The sequence below is a fragment of the Protopterus annectens genome, chromosome 3.part0 (genome assembly GCF_019279795.1).
Source record: "Protopterus annectens isolate FY-2018-M chromosome 3.part0, PAN1.0, whole genome shotgun sequence".
NCBI lineage: Eukaryota > Metazoa > Chordata > Ceratodontiformes > Protopteridae > Protopterus > Protopterus annectens.
The window spans coordinates 1,984,131,250-1,984,150,978 of NC_056731.1; the positions used below are offsets into that span (position 1 = coordinate 1,984,131,250).

General features: G+C 40.5%; 1 protein-coding gene across 11 annotated transcripts in view; it reads left to right on the top strand.

Moving 5' to 3' along the window:
- The window catches only part of LOC122797235 (pituitary adenylate cyclase-activating polypeptide type I receptor-like), a 1,630,218-nt gene that overhangs the window by 1,136,150 nt on the left and 474,339 nt on the right, over positions 1–19,729 (top strand). For all 11 annotated transcript variants that reach the window (XM_044066074.1, XM_044066073.1, XM_044066075.1 and 8 more), the window contains one exon: positions 10,308–10,461. In XM_044066074.1, the coding sequence (XP_043922009.1) occupies positions 10,308–10,461 (154 nt within the window). The remainder of the gene's footprint in view (positions 1–10,307; positions 10,462–19,729) is intronic.

The window sequence follows — 19,729 nt, forward strand, 5'->3', positions numbered from 1 at the left end:
AGTTTTCCTGTCATTGAATCAGAAAGGGCTTTCTCCAGTGGTAGGAGCCTGGGTTAGGGCTTACATCTGGTGGTAGCCCTTTCTAACTCCCATCAATTGTATACAGTTTGATGCACTTCAAGATGGCAAGTGTGATTCTCTTATATTTTGCTTGTATCTCATATTGTACATAGTTTTAAAGTAAAATCAAAACTATACAGTGTCCTTAATTTTCTGATTACCATGATAAATTTCATATCTATATCTATATCTATATCTATATCTATATCTATATCTATATCTATATCTATATATGTGTAGATATGGGTTCGCTTCTAAATCCTGAAAGCCCAAAATCCTGAGACCAAAATCTTGAAAGTTCAAAATACTGAAAACTCAAAATACTGAATCTCATAATATTGAAAACACACAGGATACCAACCCTTACTACATTCCAGCACAAGTACATACAGAAACAAATAAAAGACAAACCATATTATTCTTCTCCAACTGTAAACAGGGGGGCAAGCCTCCCTGCACCCCCCATGTGGGGGAGGCAGCTCCTCCCACACCCTCTGCTATTTAAATATATTAACTCCGAGATTGCACTTCACTACACTAAGATGAGTTATGTTGTAGTATAGTAAATCAGAAGGGAACATGACTAAGGTTACAACAGGCAGTCATGAAGCACGTACTGGTATGTTTGCCATTTTGTTCTCTGGAGTGCGATCTTGGAGTTGATATATTTAAGTAGCAGGGTGTGTGGTGGGCACAGCCCCCCAAATGGGCTGGGGTGCAGGGGGCTTGCCCCCCTGCTTATATCTGAAGAGTAATATGTTTCTGTATGTACTTGTGCTTCAATATAGTAAGTGTTGGTATCTTGTGCGTTTTCAATATTAGGATGTACAAAAAATGAAAGTGCTAGTATTAAAAATCAAAGAATTTACAACCTGTCTCAATTACCTTTGTGTGGGCCTTCTGTGGAATGTCAAACATCAAAAACAACACAGTGGTGCAGCGGTAGCACTGTCAAGCAAGAGAGTTTCCGGTTTGATTCTCAGCTAGGAGTGCCTTCTGTGTGGAGTCTGCATGTTCTCCCTGCATTCATGTGGGTTTTATCCCGATACTCTGGTTTCCTCCCATGTTACAAAGGCATGTGTCTGGAGTGTTTTTCCCAGGACCTCCAAGTTGGACTTTCCTGGTAAACAAATGCTAAGTAAATAAAAATGGTAAGAATTAATAACTGTAAAAATCATGACAGCCAATAGACAATACAAAAAAATTAAAGAACCTATATATTAAAATAAAATCTTCCATGAGCATTAATTTATTTAAGCCCCCTAGGTCTTTAGGAATTAAATGTTAAAATAAAAGGCAGGACTACCTATCCATTGGTGTAAATGTTGGGTTTAGATGATGGTTACTGGTGATGTGACACCCCAACGTTGTACAAAAGTGCAAAAAGGAGGTTGTAGATAGATGGATGTGGATAAACAGAGTATCTATTTCAATAAAATAACCAATATTTTATATTACAACCTCCCATTCTGTCTAGTATAAATATTTGCACAAGGACAGTGTCTTGCAAAGATTTAGGGTTATTACAAACTAGTCTAGAAAGTGTTAGGCTACTGAATTTTCTTATCTATCCTGTATGTGTGTCTGCCAACCAACTGTAGTATTTGTACTCCTTTGTGCTGAGATGTATATGTATGTATATATATATATATATATATATATATATATATATATATATATATATATATGTATGTATGTATGCATGTATGTATACACAGAAACACTTTGGAATCTCAAAATACTGAAATGTAGAATTTCAGTATCTCAAGACCAAAGTGTCGAATCTGCAGATGCACGAAACTGCAGAATATCGACCCCGGAAATGTCAAACCCGCAGTACTGACATACTGACTGCATTAGGTAAGTGTGGTGTTTTTAAGGGTTTTGGGGATAGTTTGTGTGTTTGTGAGTGTGTAGGTGAGAGTGTGTCAGTGTTTAGAGTGGTGGTGTTTGTATCTGTGCGATGTGTGTTTATGAGAGGGGAATGTGGAATGTATGTTGGTGGGTTTTGTGTGCGTTGGTGTTTAGTACGATCTCGGAGTTAGTATATATAAGTGGAGGGGTGTGGGGAGTGCAGCCCCCCACATGGTGGGTGCAGGGCGGCTTGCCCCCCTGCTTATAGTAAGTGTGAGTGTTTGTGTTGTCGTGCGGAGGTAAGTGTAGTTGTATTTTTGTGTGTGCTTTAACAGTCGCAGCTTTGGGTTTCAGGGTTTTGGTTTTTGTTTTTTTGGCGTTTCAGCTTTACAGTCTCGAAATACTGAAATTCGATATTTTAGTATTTCAAGATTATAAAGTGAATCCGTATACACACACGCGCGTGTGTGTCTGTGCATGCATGCATGTGTATGTGTGCATTTTTTATTGATCAGTTTAAGTTCAAAATGTACAAGACTGAATGGAATGCAATGTCTTGTTTTCATGTGTGCATTCAGAATTAACATTTCGAGATATTCTGTACTTTACCTTTTATTTCGACTCTGCAGCAGTTTATGGGTCCCTCTTGTGGCTGAAAGCAGCTGCTACAGGTACAATCTCTTCAATTGTAAATCTGTGCAGAATTAAAGACATGTACCATGTCCAAGAAGTTTTACTCTTTGTAGCAACATCTTTTTTTGTGTGTGTATATATCTTGATTTCTGTGTTTATTTTAATGTGTATTTCTGTGTTACTGTCGTGCTATGCTGATAGTGTTACTGCTAATTACTTATCTGTACCATCTTGTCTTGTCTGAGATGTTGGTCATATCCATTATAAATGCTGCTGTAACACTGCCCCAGTAATGGAGCAGCATATCCTGGTTTATCCCGTTGTCACTGCTCCGCTCCTCACATACGCAATACTCACTACCTAAAACATGTGTGGTTAGTTGGACTCATTGTCTAAGAAGTCTATTCCGATATCTCATTGTTTACCTTCAAGTTTGCCTTATCTTTCCTGTGCTATAAATCCTTTGCCTTAATATTGTTCCACTCATTGCTGTTTAGCAGTACCTGTTGTTGTGAATATGCCTAAAACAAGATATTCTGGCACAGCAGCAAATAATTCATCTGTTGCTTCCCAGTTACTACATTCACTAAAGGTTAGAATCTTAGATAGCTAAAATTAGAAAGGTACAACTAAAGTGTAGAGTATCAATGTTTAATAAAACATGCAAAAATAAAAAAAATAAGATTGTGCAAAGAGTTAGAAATACTTGCAGCCAAACTCAAATTAGTCAGCTATAGAACGCATGTACAATTCCATGCTGTGAACACAGATGCTAAAAATCTATTCACAAGGAGCACAGCCAGGTAAAGCCATCTATCACAAAACTACGCTTTACTTAGTAGTAAGTGTGAAATCCTGTAGGATAATAACTCCGAAGAGTGATTATCACCAGTCCTTGGATACCTTCCCTAACCATGCAGACATTCTTTCAAGGCTCTGTTATACTTAAATTCCAGCCTAAAGCAGGCTGGACAAATGGTTTACTAAACCTCTCAAAATAAAGTGTACCTTAAAGGAGGTCACACATGGGTATCAAAGTAAAATTGTGACTGTCTCTTCTTTCAACTATATATGTTGTCCCGTCCCCTCTTTAAATAACCACACCAAACACATAAAGACATTTGACGACCTTTATTAAACTGTATTATACAATGAACTATATACACATAAAACCAACATTAGTTATCTTCCTCAGCAACGATGATCTCAGGGCAGTGTCACCATTCATCCTGGATGAACTTTACCTCAGGGCAGCGTACCCACTCACCCTGATACCTCCTCCACCGGGGCAGTGTACCTACTCACCCGCATAAAGAGGCAGCGTACCTACTCACCTCACCTCCATACCAAACCATTAACCAATAACCACCTTCTTTAGAGGGGGAACAGAAAAGGACAATCCTGTCCCTCTTCTCCACCTCAAATTGTCCACATCTTCCATCCAGTTACAAAAAAGAGGAGGGTGGGAGGGCCACCAACTCATGCCAAATGTGCCTACTTCCTTTAATCCCTAACACTTAATACTGTCAGAAGTCCCACCTTCTCCTACTTCACTTCCTTTAACAGCTCTCTGTCTCCTTAACCCTTTCACCACCACAAACCCACTGTCCTATCCAACTACAATCCTCACCTTACTTTCTACCTCTATACCCTCCTAACATCCCTTTACCCCCTTACTCAAGGGACCAGGACAACTTAGTTTGTCCCAAACTACATTTGCCCCATCCCCCCTTTAAGTAACCACACCAAACACATAAATACATTTGACAACCTTTATTAAACTGCATTATATAACGAACTATATACACATAAAAGAAACATTAGTTATCTTCCTCAGCAATGATGATCTCAGGGCAGCGTCACCAGTCACCCTGGATGAATTTTACCTCAGGGCAGCGTACCTGCTCACCCTGATACCTCCTCCACTGGGGCAGCGTACCTACTCACCCACATAAAGAGACAGCGTACCTACTCATCTCACCACCATACCAAACCATTAACCAATAACCACCTTCTTTAGAGGGGGAACAGAAGAGGACAATCCTGTCCCTCTTCTCTGCCACCAGCCTGATCCCAGGCGGTTCCCCCTCATAAACTCTAGCCAAAATCATATCCTCTAAAAAGAGTTTCAGATGCAAATTAAAAAGATCCAGTTCCACGTCATTAAGGTGTACTCCATCTATTCGATACCAAGACTCCTCTCCATCCCCAAAATCTCTATGGTCAATAGTATTCATCCCCAAAATCCTTAATTGCCTAGCCAGCTTTTGATTAACACACCTTCTGACCCTTTCAATCGATCTATAACTATATGCAGCCCTCCAACACAAACGCGGAACCAACTCTGACCACACAATTTCCATACCCGGGTACAATGCCTGTAGTTGCTGTTGTTGTTGTTGTTGTGTCTTTCGGCTTTTCCCGGTTAGGGGTCGTCACAGCTCTCATCAAATCCTGCAGCATAATGTCCATTAATTGTTTTTTAGAAACAATGCCCAAGTCATTGCCCCCTAAATGAATGACTAGTATACAAGGACAACCCACCTTCAGTTTAGCTCTCTCAAATTCATGCAACAACCTGTCCCAACTAAGACTCCTAACACCATGCCAAGACACTGACCACCCTAATTGTGCTAAACCCAAATTTACCTCATCATCCCTAACTAAAGCATGCTTCTCTGCCCAGTGGATGTACGAATGCCCCAAGATGATAATGTGCTTCCCTAAAAGAAAAGAAGAAAAATTAATAATTAGACAACAACTTATCTAATATAAGACAAAAATGCATTTGAAGACCACCTGCCCACTCTTTTAATCAATTCAATGGAACTAACCTCTCTAGGTAAATCTGAAGCCCTACCTATCCAGAATGAGTGAGCTGCAAACCTCTCCGCTGGAAATCCCATACAATGTAAAACCTTCCTCACTAAAGTTATGAATCTACTACTCGAGACCACCTTCCCATCAACTAAACAAAAAATTAACTGATCCACACTCCCCTTCCGCCTTCTCATAAATTCTTTTGCCCACATTACTGGACAAATGCAAAGAGTCTTGTCAGTTTTAAGCACCAACACACATCCCCTATCCAACTGATCTGTCTCACTCCTCCTTAATGCAATAGTAACCTCGCCCTCCCCTGTAATGACATCCTTCCGACATAACGAGCCTAACAACTCCGAAATACGAAAAGCACCAAAATATAACCATGTACATAACGTACCCCACATAAAATAATCCATAGACCCCCTTTTGCAACAAACCTAACACTTTCAACAAAACTTTCAATTTAACCCTCGTAAGCGGCCAGCGAATATCCTTACATTCCACTACCATTCTCCCCCAACCCCTCAACATACGCCCTAATGTCCAAGACTTAGTGAAATCCTGCAACCCTGCTACCTTAGCGAAAATGCTAATTGCAGCCAAATCCACCTTAACCGTCTGCAAAGCCTTGCCTAACCCCCAAGCACGAGTTACATATCACAGTAGTAATTCCTCCGACCATACCCCTTCCTCCTCTGGCAGCTACAAAATAAACTGATTAAAATCAGAAAGAGCCCTACCATATGCCCATAGAAGGGGCCCAGGAATGCTGTACCAACTGCCTGGCTACATCGACCCAAGATTCCACACCTCCTCTGGCAGGATTTCTGGCACCTCCTCTGCCCATGGAACCAACCCTCGAAACCTACAAAACTGAAATCGGGACAAGCTATCAGCAATCTCATTCCTTACTCCAGGCACATGCACTCCTGTAAATGAAAAATTTATTAAAAGGCTCTGCAAAACCAATTTACTTAATATCAACAATAACAAACCTGACTTAGCTGCCTTCTTTTGCAATACCCTCACTACAGCCATATTGTCAGAGTGAAAAACTACACACTTGCCCCTCAATTGCTCCTTCCACACCACCGAAGCTGCCCATATAGGCATCAACTCTAGAAAGGCCACATCCCGCTGCCATACCTCCTCCCAATCCCGAGGCCATTCAACCGCAAACCACTGACCCCCAAAATAGGCCCCCATGCCAGCACCCCCAGCTGTGTCCATAAACAACTGAAGTTCCTCCTGCCCCACCCAGTCTGACTGCCAAAAAGATATCCCATTAAATTGTTGCAAAAACCCATTCCACAACACCAAGTCCTCCCGCACCAGTTGGGTTACCTTAACCCAATGGTGTTTGCTCTTACCCCCTTTCAGCAAATACACCAGTGACCTGCAAAAAGCTCACCTAGGGTGCACCACTCGACAGGCAAAATTCAAAAGCCCCAGCAACTCCATAACTGAATGAATCCAAATCTTATCCTTACCCAACACCGAACGTATCACCGACCTAAGCCTCTCTGTTTTATTCTCTGGTAAACAAAACAGTCCCCGCTCCGCATCAACTGTTAATACCAGAAATTCTAATGCCCTTGCCAGACCCTCCATCTTATGCTGAGCCAATGGTACTCCTAACTCCTCACACATAATCGTAAACTCCCAAAAACCCTCCTGTGCTCCTACCCTTACGTCGCCCACCAACAAAAAATCATCTAAATAATGCACTGCCTTTTGAGTCCCCACTTTCTGCTGCCAAATCCAATGCAATACTGTACTGAACTTCTTAAAAGTCGCACATGCCACTGAACAACCCGTAGGCATAGCTTTATCGAAATAGTACTTATCTCCTACCCACATCCCCAGTAGTGGCCAATCCTCATTCCTAATAGGCAACAATCGAAAAGCCGACTCAATGTTGACCTTAACCAACCATGGCTCTCTAAATTCCCTAATCACTTTCACTGCATCATCTAAGGAAGCGTAATGCACCCTAACCTCCTCTTCTGCAATAAAATAATTTACTGAATTCCCTTCCGGATAAGACAAGTGATGTATCACTCTGAATTCCCCTTCTCGCTACTTCGGCACCAACCCCAAAGGTGACACCCTGTAAGCACTAAAAGGCGGACTGTCAAAAGGACCCAATAACTGCCCCACCCTACACTCTTTCACCAGTAAAGCCTCAAAGATGTCCTCTTTACCTTGAACAGATCGTAAGTTCTTGCAACCCCCCACCTCTACCCACGGTGGACTTAACAGGAACCCCCCGTTGAAATCCCTGTATTATCTCCTCTTTGATGGCAAAACCAGAAAACCGATGAAGCATACCTCGGAGAACTTCCACCTTAATAGGGAATGGCGCCCCTTCCTCTATTGCCTCTAAAGAACCCAAGTCCAAATCACCGGGACCCATGAAAATTACCCCTTCCCTAGGCCGGCTGAAAGCATTGTGAGAAGTCTCGTCCACCAAATCCACCCTCACGACCCATAACATTAGAGTTCCAGGACAAATCCTGCCAACCATAGCCTGTGGCCAAATGACCCCCTCCACATCTCGAACAAATGTGGGCAAGTTTCTACCCCACCCATGAACAGGAACCACTATTAAATGACCAACACACACCCACCATTTCCGGCCCACTCAACCTTCTGTTAAAGCCCTCGTAACTATCCATCATCATAGCCAACCATAGATCTGGATGACGCACCTTCCAATGAAGTGACTGGTCCACAGCCTTCCATTTGCAGAAATGCTGATTGTACCAGAGCCACACATTACCCGGCCTTAACCATTGCGCCTCACAAATGGGAAGGAAATAGCCTAGCAGCAGCAGGGCCAAAGACCCATCCTTCTCCAGCTACACTGCCATAAAATAAACAAAGCCAACCACCCAATTATCCCATGTCCTAGGGCAAAGCATACCTACCCTCTGCCTTCCCAATGCTGGTAAAGCCATAAACAAGTCCTTGCTATTAGAGGACTCTGCTTCCACTAGCCATTGGACCCCTTCCGCATCGATCAGCTCAAACAAATCCACATGCTCTGTTTTCCAAATTTTTTCCTTAACCGAATCCGGAATGTGCACAGTCAGGAAAACTGCTCCTGTCCCCTGCCCCAAAGATTGGGTAGCCAACCAGTCCCCAAGCCACAGCCCAAAATCAGAGCCTACCTCCGAGTCCAAGAACCGAACTGTCCCCGGAACCCAACGCCCCCCCCCCCATCGTTTCTCTAACCAGGTACCTGGCACCCTGTGCTAGTTGCCTCTGCACCTCCTCTATCCCTTGCACACCACCCCCGAGATCCCCATCTGACAATTCATCATCACCCCCCCCCCCACAATCCTCCACCAACAATGCTGCCATAGTAAAACTATTACCTGCACCTTTGTCTTGCAACTTACTGGGAACAGGTGTCTCCACTGCTACCACCTGCTACGATGCCTGTTGCTTTTTCCCTCCAGCTGGGGTTCTCACCGCTGTGTGTTGCCTCTTCTGACCTGGGGTCTGTTCAAGCTCCTGTACCATCTCTGATGTTTCCACCTCCTGGAACAGGTCCTCTGCTTGGGCCACAATTGCTTGCCACCTCTACCTTAGCTCTGGTAATTTAGCCATCTGTAAAAGAGAAACAAAATATTAAAACTATTCTATAAGCCCGACTGCCCTACTCCCCCCCAACCCCTAGTATTGCCTTGCCCCGCATCTTAACTTACCCCTGCCTGCCCACACTTCACCTTTCAACCACCCTGTCAGCCACACCTCCTACCATTTGCACTCCTTCCTAACCCTAGAATATCCCCTATTAATATCCCACCCCATGTGTATCTATCTATAAAAAAAAAAAAATGTATTAATAATTAATTAATTAATCCTGTCCCTCTAAGTATATCCCTATGTACCAGCCACCCCATCCCATCACCATTCACACAATCAAGCCTAAAAACACTTACCTTTCCTCCCAGCACGATCCTCCATAGCGGTATTGGCTAAGTAAAGCAGTGAGCATGTGCAAACCGGCCAAATGTGCTTACTTCCTTTAATCCCTAACACTTAATACTGTCAGAAGTCCCACCTTCTCCTACCTCACTTCCTTTTATATCTCCCTCTCTTCTTACCCCTTTCACCACCACAAACCCACTATCCTATCCAACTACAATCCCCACCTTACTTTCTACCTCTATACCCTCCCCACACTTCTTTACCCCCTTACCCGAGGGACTGGGACAACTTAGTTTGTCCCAAACTACATTTGTACAAATAGAACGATTAAATTAATGCATTTCTCTCAATATGTTTCTCTTTTAGTGAAAAAGCATGTATGCACATCACTCAACTTTCACAGAGTTTTAAGTGCATTTTACTCTAAATATATTGTGCTGTCATTTAATTCTCATTATGATGTATGACTATTTGTGCATTACCTTTGTTGTTTATAACCACTTTCTGACATTTTTGCATATTTTATTTTTTCTGAGTTTGTGGGCAAGGTTGTGAGTTGGCAAAGCAGTTGAAGTGTTTAATTCACATACAGAAGGTACAGGGTTTCAATTTTACCTGTAAAGAGGAAATTGGCTAGATTTAAAATGGCTCCACAAAAGCTGCTAGTCTAGTACTTACCTATTACTGCAACTGCTTTTAATTGTGTATTGCAGCTTTTCTCAGGCTCAGTTGAAATTTGTTCCTGACAAGTAAGCATGTCACAGTCAGCATATGTAAATAAATAAATAAGTAAATGCTACATGCATTTTTACCACTGTTTAAAACTGTATTTTGCGTAGTCTTTTTTTTTTAACCTAAGTGCAACACAGTACATATTTTCCACTTCCAAAACATTCCCTTTTATTTCCTACTAGTCAAATATTTTCAGCAGTACTGTATTGGAATCACAATCGGTAACAAACTATCATTTTATACCTGCATCTCTTTCTCACTAGGTGGAATGCAAAGCTGTGATGGTATTCTTCCATTACTGTGTCATGTCCAACTATTTTTGGCTTTTTATAGAGGGATTGTACCTCTTTACATTGTTAGTGGAAACATTCTTCCCCGAGCGACGATACTTCTACTGGTACACCATCATAGGCTGGGGTAAGTGCATCAGTTATCTGCCATTTGCAACATCTATTACAGATATTTTACATCTTCTGTCATAACTAGTGGGAAACATGGGTTAACAAATATAAAAGTAAGACAAGACAAAATGTCTGAAAATTGTACTTTGCAACTGTTGGTTATCAAAGTAATTATATATCAATACAGCTACTGAAGAAATGTTTAGTTTCACCTGATACATGGTTTACTCCATCCCCTGGAATGTAATATATACACCATGATATGATCAAAAGTTGAGAAAAAAGGCCAGTACCAAATTAAATCAAATTACATCAAATAACTACCATGATATTCCCGTATGTAACCTAACGATTGTCACATTACCTCCATGCTATACCTATATGACACCTAACTACTGTCACTTTACCACCATGCTGTACCCATATGACAACAAACTACTGCCACATTACCACCATTCTATACCCGTATGATGCCTAACTACTGTCACTTTACCACCGTGCTGTACCCATATGACACCTAACTACTGTCACTTTACCACCATGCTGTACCCCGTATGTCACCTAACTACTGTCACATTACCACCGTGCTGTACCTGCATGTCACCTAACTACTGTCACATTACCACCGTGCTGTACCTGCATGTCACCTAACTACTGTCACATTACCACCGTGCTGTACCTGCATGTCACCTAACTACTGTCACATTACCACCGTGCTGTACCTGCATGTCACCTAACTACTGTCACATTACCACCGTGCTGTACCTGCATGTCACCTAACTACTGTCACATTACCACCGTGCTGTACCTGCATGTCACCTAACTACTGTCACATTACCACCATGCTGTACCCATATGACACCTAACTACTGTCACATTACCATCATGCTGTAACCGTGTGACACGTAACTGCTGTCAGATTATCATCATGCTGTACCTGCATGTCACCTAACTACTGTCACATTACCACCGTGCTGTACCCATATGACACCTAACTACTGTCACATTACCACCGTGCTGTACCTGCATGTCACCTAACTACTGTCACATTACCATCATGCTGTAACCGTGTGACATGTAACTGCTGTCAGATTATCATCATGCTGTACCCCGTATGTCACCTAACTACTGTCACATTACCACCATTCTATATCCGTATGATGCCTAACTACTGTCACTTTACCACCATGCTGTACCCATATGACACCTAACTACTGTCACTTTACCACCATGCTGTACACATATGACACCTAACTATTGTCACATTACCACCATGCTGTACCCATATGACACCTAACTACTGTCACATTACCACCATGCTGTAACCGTGTGACATGTAACTGCTGTCAGATTATCATCATGCTGTACCCCGTATGTCACCTAACTACTGTCACATTACCACCGTGCTGTACCTGCATGTCACCTAACTACTGTCACATTACCACCGTGCTGTACCTGCATGTCACCTAACTACTGTCACATTACCACCGTGCTGTACCTGCATGTCACCTAACTACTGTCACATTACCACCGTGCTGTACCCATATGACACCTAACTACTGTCACATTACCACCGTGCTGTACCTGCATGTCACCTAACTACTGTCACATTACCACCAGGCTTTACCTGTATGATACCTAACGCTGTCACATTACCACCGTGCTGTACCTGCATGTCACCTAACTACTGTCACATTACCACCAGGCTTTACCTGTATGATACCTAACTACTGTCACATTACCACCAGGCTTTACCTGTATGATACCTAACGCTGTCACATTACCACCGTGCTGTACTTGTAGGACACCTAACCACTCTCACAATACCAACATGCTGTACCTATATGATGCCTAACCACTATCATAGTACCACCATGCTGTACTATTATGACACCTAACCTCTGTCACATTACCACCATGCTGTACCAGTACAACACCTAACCACTGTCACATTCCCACAATGCTGTACCCATATGACACCTAACGTGTGTCACATTACTATCATGCTGTACCCATATGACAACTAACTACTGTCACATCACCACAGTACTGTACCTATATGACACCTAACTACTGTCACATTACCACCGTGCTGTACCTGCATGTCACCTAACTACTGTCAGATTACCACCAGGCTGTACCTGCATGTCACCTAACTACTGTCACATTACCACCGTGCTGTACCTGCATGTCACCTAACTACTGTCACATTACCACCGTGCTGTACCTGCATGTCACCTAACTACTGTCACATTACCACCGTGCTGTACCTGCATGTCACCTAACTACTTTCACATTACCACCAGGCTGTACCTGTATGATACCTAACGCTGTCACATTACTTCCATGCTGTACTTGTAGGACACCTAACCACTCTCACAATACCAACATGCTGTACCTATATGATGCCTAACCACTCTCACAATACCAACATGCTGTACCTATATGATGCCTAACCACTATCATAGTACCACCATGCTGTACTATTATGACACCTAACCTCTGTCACATTACCACCATGCTGTACCAGTACAACACCTAACCACTGTCACATTCCCACAATGCTGTACCCATATGACACCTGACGTGTGTCACATTACTATCATGCTGTACCCATATGACAACTAACTACTGTCACATCACCACAGTACTGTACCTATATGACACCTAACTACTGTCACATTATCACCATGCTGTACCCGTATGACATTATAATATTACATCAGGTGATCTATATGTGTTATCAAAACCAAAGAAAAAACACAAAAACCTAATAAATCCAAAAGGCGTACATGATTTGGAGTATCAACCAGCTTTAATCTTGGTACCTCGGCATTTCGCCTTCAAGGGATATCAACATATCAAATTCTAAAACTTAAATACACTAAACAATTAAACAATTGTGTTTCAAAATTTGTCTATACATTCCACTTTTAAAGTGACCAGTGCACATTATACATCTGTGTGTGCCTTTTGGATCTAATGTGTTATATAAACTGTTTGAAATCTATGTCTGTAATCTGTAGAAGTCTTGTATATTGATGGATGTGCTTATTAAATCTTGTGTGCAGTAACATCTGTTATGGTTTTGGTACTCCTAAGCTTTGGTTTTCATGGTTGGTCTTGTTCTGATTTTTTCATACGTTTTATTCATATTCATGGGAGACCATGGCCATAAGGCTATTAGCAGCTTCTCAGTCTTTGCTTACCAAACTTGACTTAGTGGATATACATAAATCTGTGCGGAACTTGACACTACGAGTGCAGCAGTTAACGCAGAAACTCGAGGACATTACCCCACACCAAGTTACACAACTGGAAAGAGGCACATGGCAGTTGGCTCACTTACAGCATGGCAGAAGAGACATTTAATCTGGACAGACCATGCCTTACAATATGGGAAATTTAGCAGATGCTAATGGTGAAAGATCCTGCTCAGCAGTGAATGGCATTCCTCTATTAAATGAATGGTTTCAGCATAATTTGAAGTTTAACACACAGTCCACACAAGGTACAAGTAGTTTTAATGATAGATTGAATGAATTTGATTATAAACTGCTTAAAATAAGAAAAGTACAACTAGAAAAAGTGTAGTTTTTAGAGTCCATTCAGACTGGCAGAGTCCCAAAAGGACTGAGGTTTCGATGTTGTGGTCTCGATGATATAAAAGTCAATGTTATGGTTTTTCAACTTTGTAAAGTAGATCCATATATCTATATCTATCTATCTATATAAATATAAATATCTATATATATATATATATATATATATATATATATATATATATATATATATATATGGATCTAGGACGTTTGTTTGAGTGAGCAAACATTCAAATCCATAATAACTGAACACACTTTAACAAAAGTGGTTTTATCGAAAAAGCACTTTCGTTAAAGCGTGTTACAAAAAAAGAAATAAAACACTACATTTGCATTTTAGCAGGGGGGCTTCGCCCCCTGCACCTCCCATGTGGGGGGCTGTGCCCCCAGACCCCCCTACTTTAATATTCTCCCTCCGAGACTGCATTACAGTGGGGAAAAGGGAAATTCCCCTTACCCGCACCATAGTACAGCCTCGGCAACAGGCATACTTATGCAAAAGTGCTTCTTCGGTGAAAAGCACTTTCTCGTAAGTATGCCTGGCCGTTTGAGTTTCGGTCATTTGCTCACTTGAGCAAACGTCCTAGATATATATATATATATATATGAGTTTCATACACTAGATCGAATTTTCACTAATTCGAAATAGTGCATGGAATGTTCACTGCAGCGAGAGTGCACTTAATCGAAATTGCACTTATGCAAAGTTCAGTACCACGAACAGGTGTTGTACTGAACTTCCGTGCAGTACTCGCGGACCTTAGGGTAAGGGCACGGGTCATAGTAAGAGGATAGCCCATAGGGTTATCCCCTTACCATGACCCGTGCCCTAACCCTAAGGTCTGTGACGACTGCAGCGCAGTGAAGGACATAGCAATGTCCTCCGCTATGGTGTGATAGTCACGAACCTTAGGGTTAGGGCATGGATTAGGGTAAGGGGATAGCTTTACTAACTATCCTCTTACCCTGACTCGTGCCCTAACCCTAAGGTCCATAACTATCACACCATAGTGGAGGACATAGCTTGTTTTTTATGTCCTCCACTGTGCTGCAATGTTTTCGGTGAAGTGCACTTAAGCAAAAGTTCACTTTCGTTAAAGTGAACTTTCGTAGAAGTAAGGCTTCCTATTACAAGTTCGAAGTAGTGAACTTTCGTTCTTGTAATAGGAATCCGTATATGTATATGTCTGTATATATTTTATATTTTTAGTATTTAGGAATTTTTAAGTGATGTCTATCTATATGTTTAGAATATCATGCTATTAAGTATATATCTCTTTAAATTAAACTTGTAATTGGCATTTTTTACATCACATGATCTATATGGGTTATTAAACTGTTTGAAATCTATGTCTATAATCTGAAAAAGTCCTGTATATTGATAGATGAAAGTGCTTATTAAATCTTGAATGCAGCAACTTCCATGGTGGTTTTGGTATTCCTAAGCTTAGTTTTTTGTCATTTGGTTTATTCCCATAACTCCTTTTCAGATATAAAATTCCTAACCCTTGTCCCAACCCATATAAGGTAAAATTTAAATTGAATACTAACATATGTAAACCCTCACTAGTGAGTACATACTGAAAAAGATCATATTATGCAGCAATATCCACCCAAACCCAGGATCCGATGCATCACTTCTCCACCAGCTCCCAATTCTACTATAACAACATATACTAAAAATTTGAAAATCATATCCATGAATATTTAAGGTATAGTAAACAGAGTCTCTGGATTTCATTCCTGGATCACTCATTACTCCCCAGACATTATTATTCTTAAAGAAACTTGGCTCAAACCACATAAAAAAAGACTCTGAAATTCTCCCCCCTACCTATACTATCATCTGCTCTGATAGATTAAATAAAAACAGTGGTGGTGTAACAATCATGTTTTTTAACATGTCTCTGTCTCACCTGCTTCTGTTTCCCTACCTAAATTCCTCTCTGATGAGATCCTTGTCTCTCACTGTAAGTTAAATGAGCATAAAACACTATATATAAGTGCCCAATATGTTCCCCCAGGAGATAACATCCCTGCTGTGGAAGACATCCTACACTAGGTATCTTGTTCCATTTCTCTTGAAATAATAATTCTTGCTGATGTCAATATTAGCTGGCAAACTTTCACATCAGACTACCCTTCCACTACTATCAGTCTGTAAGGTTTCAAACAACTCATAACTTCCCATACTCACTTCAACAAAGATAATAACATAGGGACTACTCTGGACTGGATCCTAGTCTCAAATCATAACCTTTATGACTCTCCAAATACCCTTCCAGACTCCCACAGTGATCACCATCTTACTTATGTTCAGAGACTAGAATCTCACCATATCAAACTGCACCTTTATAAAGACTGCTGTAACCTCTCAAATTTCAAGTCCAAGATCTCTAATGGCATCCTTAATAAGATTAATTGTTTCATCCTCCATTCCTCCCACTGGATAATGTTGTTCTAAAATTTAATACCATATTTCTTGACATTCTCAATAGTCTTGCTCCTATAAGGAAAAAAAGAGAGTTTAATTCACCCAGTCACCCTGGCTATCCCCTTCTAGTAGACACTTAATGTATAAAAGAGAAAAAGCTGGCAAAAATACACATCTCAAGCTCACCTACAAATCTACAAATAACTTTGAAACATGACAAAAAATCAAATTACTGCTGATATGAAATATTATTACTTCAACCCACAGGATAACCAAAAACACTACCCCCAAAAGTTTTGGTTCACTGTCAAGAAAATATTACATCCTGGAACTCCTAGCATCCATGACCCTTGTCCAAACATCTCACCCTTAGAAACTGCTTCTAAATTTAACTCCCATTTTATAGACCTTATAGCCACCTTGCCTCAAAACTCCCTACAGAATCTCGACAAACTTCAAAGCTCTAACAATGCCATTTAAAACTTAAAAACAATCTTAAAAGCCCTGATCCCCTTCTGTAGACAATCTCCAATATGAAAATGTAAAGATTGCTGTCCACATTTATTGCCTAGCCAGTCTCTATCTCGATCAATTGATCCATTTGTGAGTTATATGCCCCTCTCTCTAGAAACAGTTTTCACCATCCCTGTTCATAAAAGAGGAAACTCCACTAAAATAACAAACTTCAGACCAATTGCATGCTTGTCCCCTTTTTCCAAGATCTTAGCAAAATGTATTCCTAAATAACTTTTACAATACTTACTCCAAGAAAATCTATTAATCTGTACCCAACATGGCTTTTTCCCAGATCATAGCACAACAATTGCTCTTGTTGTCTTTTTGGACCAAGTCAGTAAAGCCAGAGATGACAACAATTTAGTTTTTTCTCTCTTTTTAGATCTCTATAAAGCTTTTGATACAGTCTCACATACCAAACTACTCTCAAAAATGTCTGCTTTAGGCTTTTCCAGTACAACTGTCACTTGGTCTAGCTACCTATGTAACCAGCTACAATCAGTTAAATGGATTTTTACTCACTCATCTTTTCTCCCAGTTGATACAGGTGTCCCACAAGGCTCCGTTCTTGTCTGTCTCCTTTTTAACATATTTATAAATGATTTATTTATTTATTTTATTTGACATTTCTTTACTGGGGTGGTCTGACTGGGTCTACAGAACCCATTTTCAGCAGAGGCCAGGGGAGAAAAGCTTCACATACAGTACAATAAAATCCAATAGAATCCAATACAATACAAATCACATTAGCAATACTATACAAAAATAAGTTGAAATAATGAATTATGTTACAAGATGTTACAATATATACTACACACGTAGATGATTCTATACAGTTAAAACATTATAGACAATAATAGTCACTCTCACCATACATGATGTAGCTAGTGTCCAAAAATTGTAAGTAGGTAGTGCAATGTGTGACATTGACTGTTATAGTACATGAAAAGTAGAATGTTAGTTTCAGATAGGAAAATAATAGCCAGAAAGTTAGTGATGCAGAAATATAGTGAGAGAGTTAAGAATAGAGGCATTACAGCCTGAGCAGTAGCTTAAGGATATGGTATAGAAACAGCGAAGGAGTTAGGAGAGCCTTAGGATCTTGCAGTCTGTGAGGGATTGAAGTGTGACAGAAGAGGAGGATGAGGCTAGTGTGGAGGAAGAGGCTCCATTCATGGCCCTCTCCTTCTTAACATATTTATAAATGATCTCCATACATCCTCCCAACAAGCTACACTTATATAATATGCAGATGACTGCGTTGTCATGTTCTCATCTGATAGTTCTTCCTAGTTACAATCTATCATTCAGCAGGCTTTCAACTCTACTGAAAACTGTCTCAGTGACAATCAGCTTTAAGAAATCCAAATAAAACAAAACTGCTCTTATTTCTCCCCAAATGACAAACACACATGAAAGACACCTTCAAAATATCCTCTCTCAACAACACTAAAATTAAAGTTGTACCTCACACAAAGTTATTTGGCATCATAATAGATGATCAACTGAAATTTGATCTTCAGATTCAAAAGTGCATAAAGGCAACACACCACAATCTGGGCATGCTCTATAAATCAAAAAGATTCCTTACCAACTCCTCAAGAGTTACTCTGGCCAATACATACCTCCTTCCTTCACTGCTATATGCCTCCCCCATTTTCACCAACATCTAGATCTTCCTCGGATTAAAACTTGAGTTTTGCTGCAACAAAGTAGCTAGATTTTCAGCCAGTCAGTCATACAACTCTCACAAATGCTCTGACCTCAGATATTTAAACTGGCTTAAGTTACTTCGGTACCTCAAGTTCACCCAACTCTTCCTTGCTGATAAGATAATGGGATATAAATCCTCATCCTGCCCAGCAACCAGTACCATTCTTAACCATTACCTCCCTAAACACCGTCTTCACTCATCTGAGAAATGCCTCCTTGACATCCATCAACCAAATAAAATCTATCGGTCACTGCCTATATCCCCACTCAGTAGCCAAGGTCTGTAACAGTATTCCTACTGATATTAAAGTACCATGTATTCAATATGCAAACAATCTCTAAAGAGATTTCTCCTTATCTCCTGGCTCTGTACATGTCATACACCAGGCTGACATGACCCGTTACTCCTTCCTTTCTCTTCCTTCTTCATTCCTTCTCCCTTCGTCCTTCTCTTTCCTTTGTTCTTTTTTGTCCCCTTTCCTTTCCTCCCTTCTCTTATTAGCCAAAGCACCAGCTACTTCTCCGATAGCTACCTACTTTAACTCCATTTCCTAATCTCCTTCCAACTGCAAAATCTTTCCATTCTCTTAGCATTTTGCCCATATTTAAAATGTTTAACATCTTTATCATTGGTTATCACTATTGATTGTACTTTAGTAGGTGTTCAATATCCTATGATTGTTGTCAGTATTCACTGTATGGTTTTCTGATCTGACTTTATTTATCCTGTATATCAATTCTACTATTTGTTACTGTACTTCATATGATAATATTGTTTAATTTATTAATTGAACTATGAATGTGGAGCTTTTCTCCCCAGGTGTCTGCTGAAAATGGGATTCATGCCCAAATGGACTTTCCCAGTAAACAAATACCACATAAAATAAATTAAAAAAAATGTTCTCACAATGTCTGTGTTAATCAGTTGCTACTCCTACATGAGAACAAACAGTTATCATAAAATAATGGATGGGATTACACTCAGACTAAAGCAGATACATCATATGCTATTTGTTTCT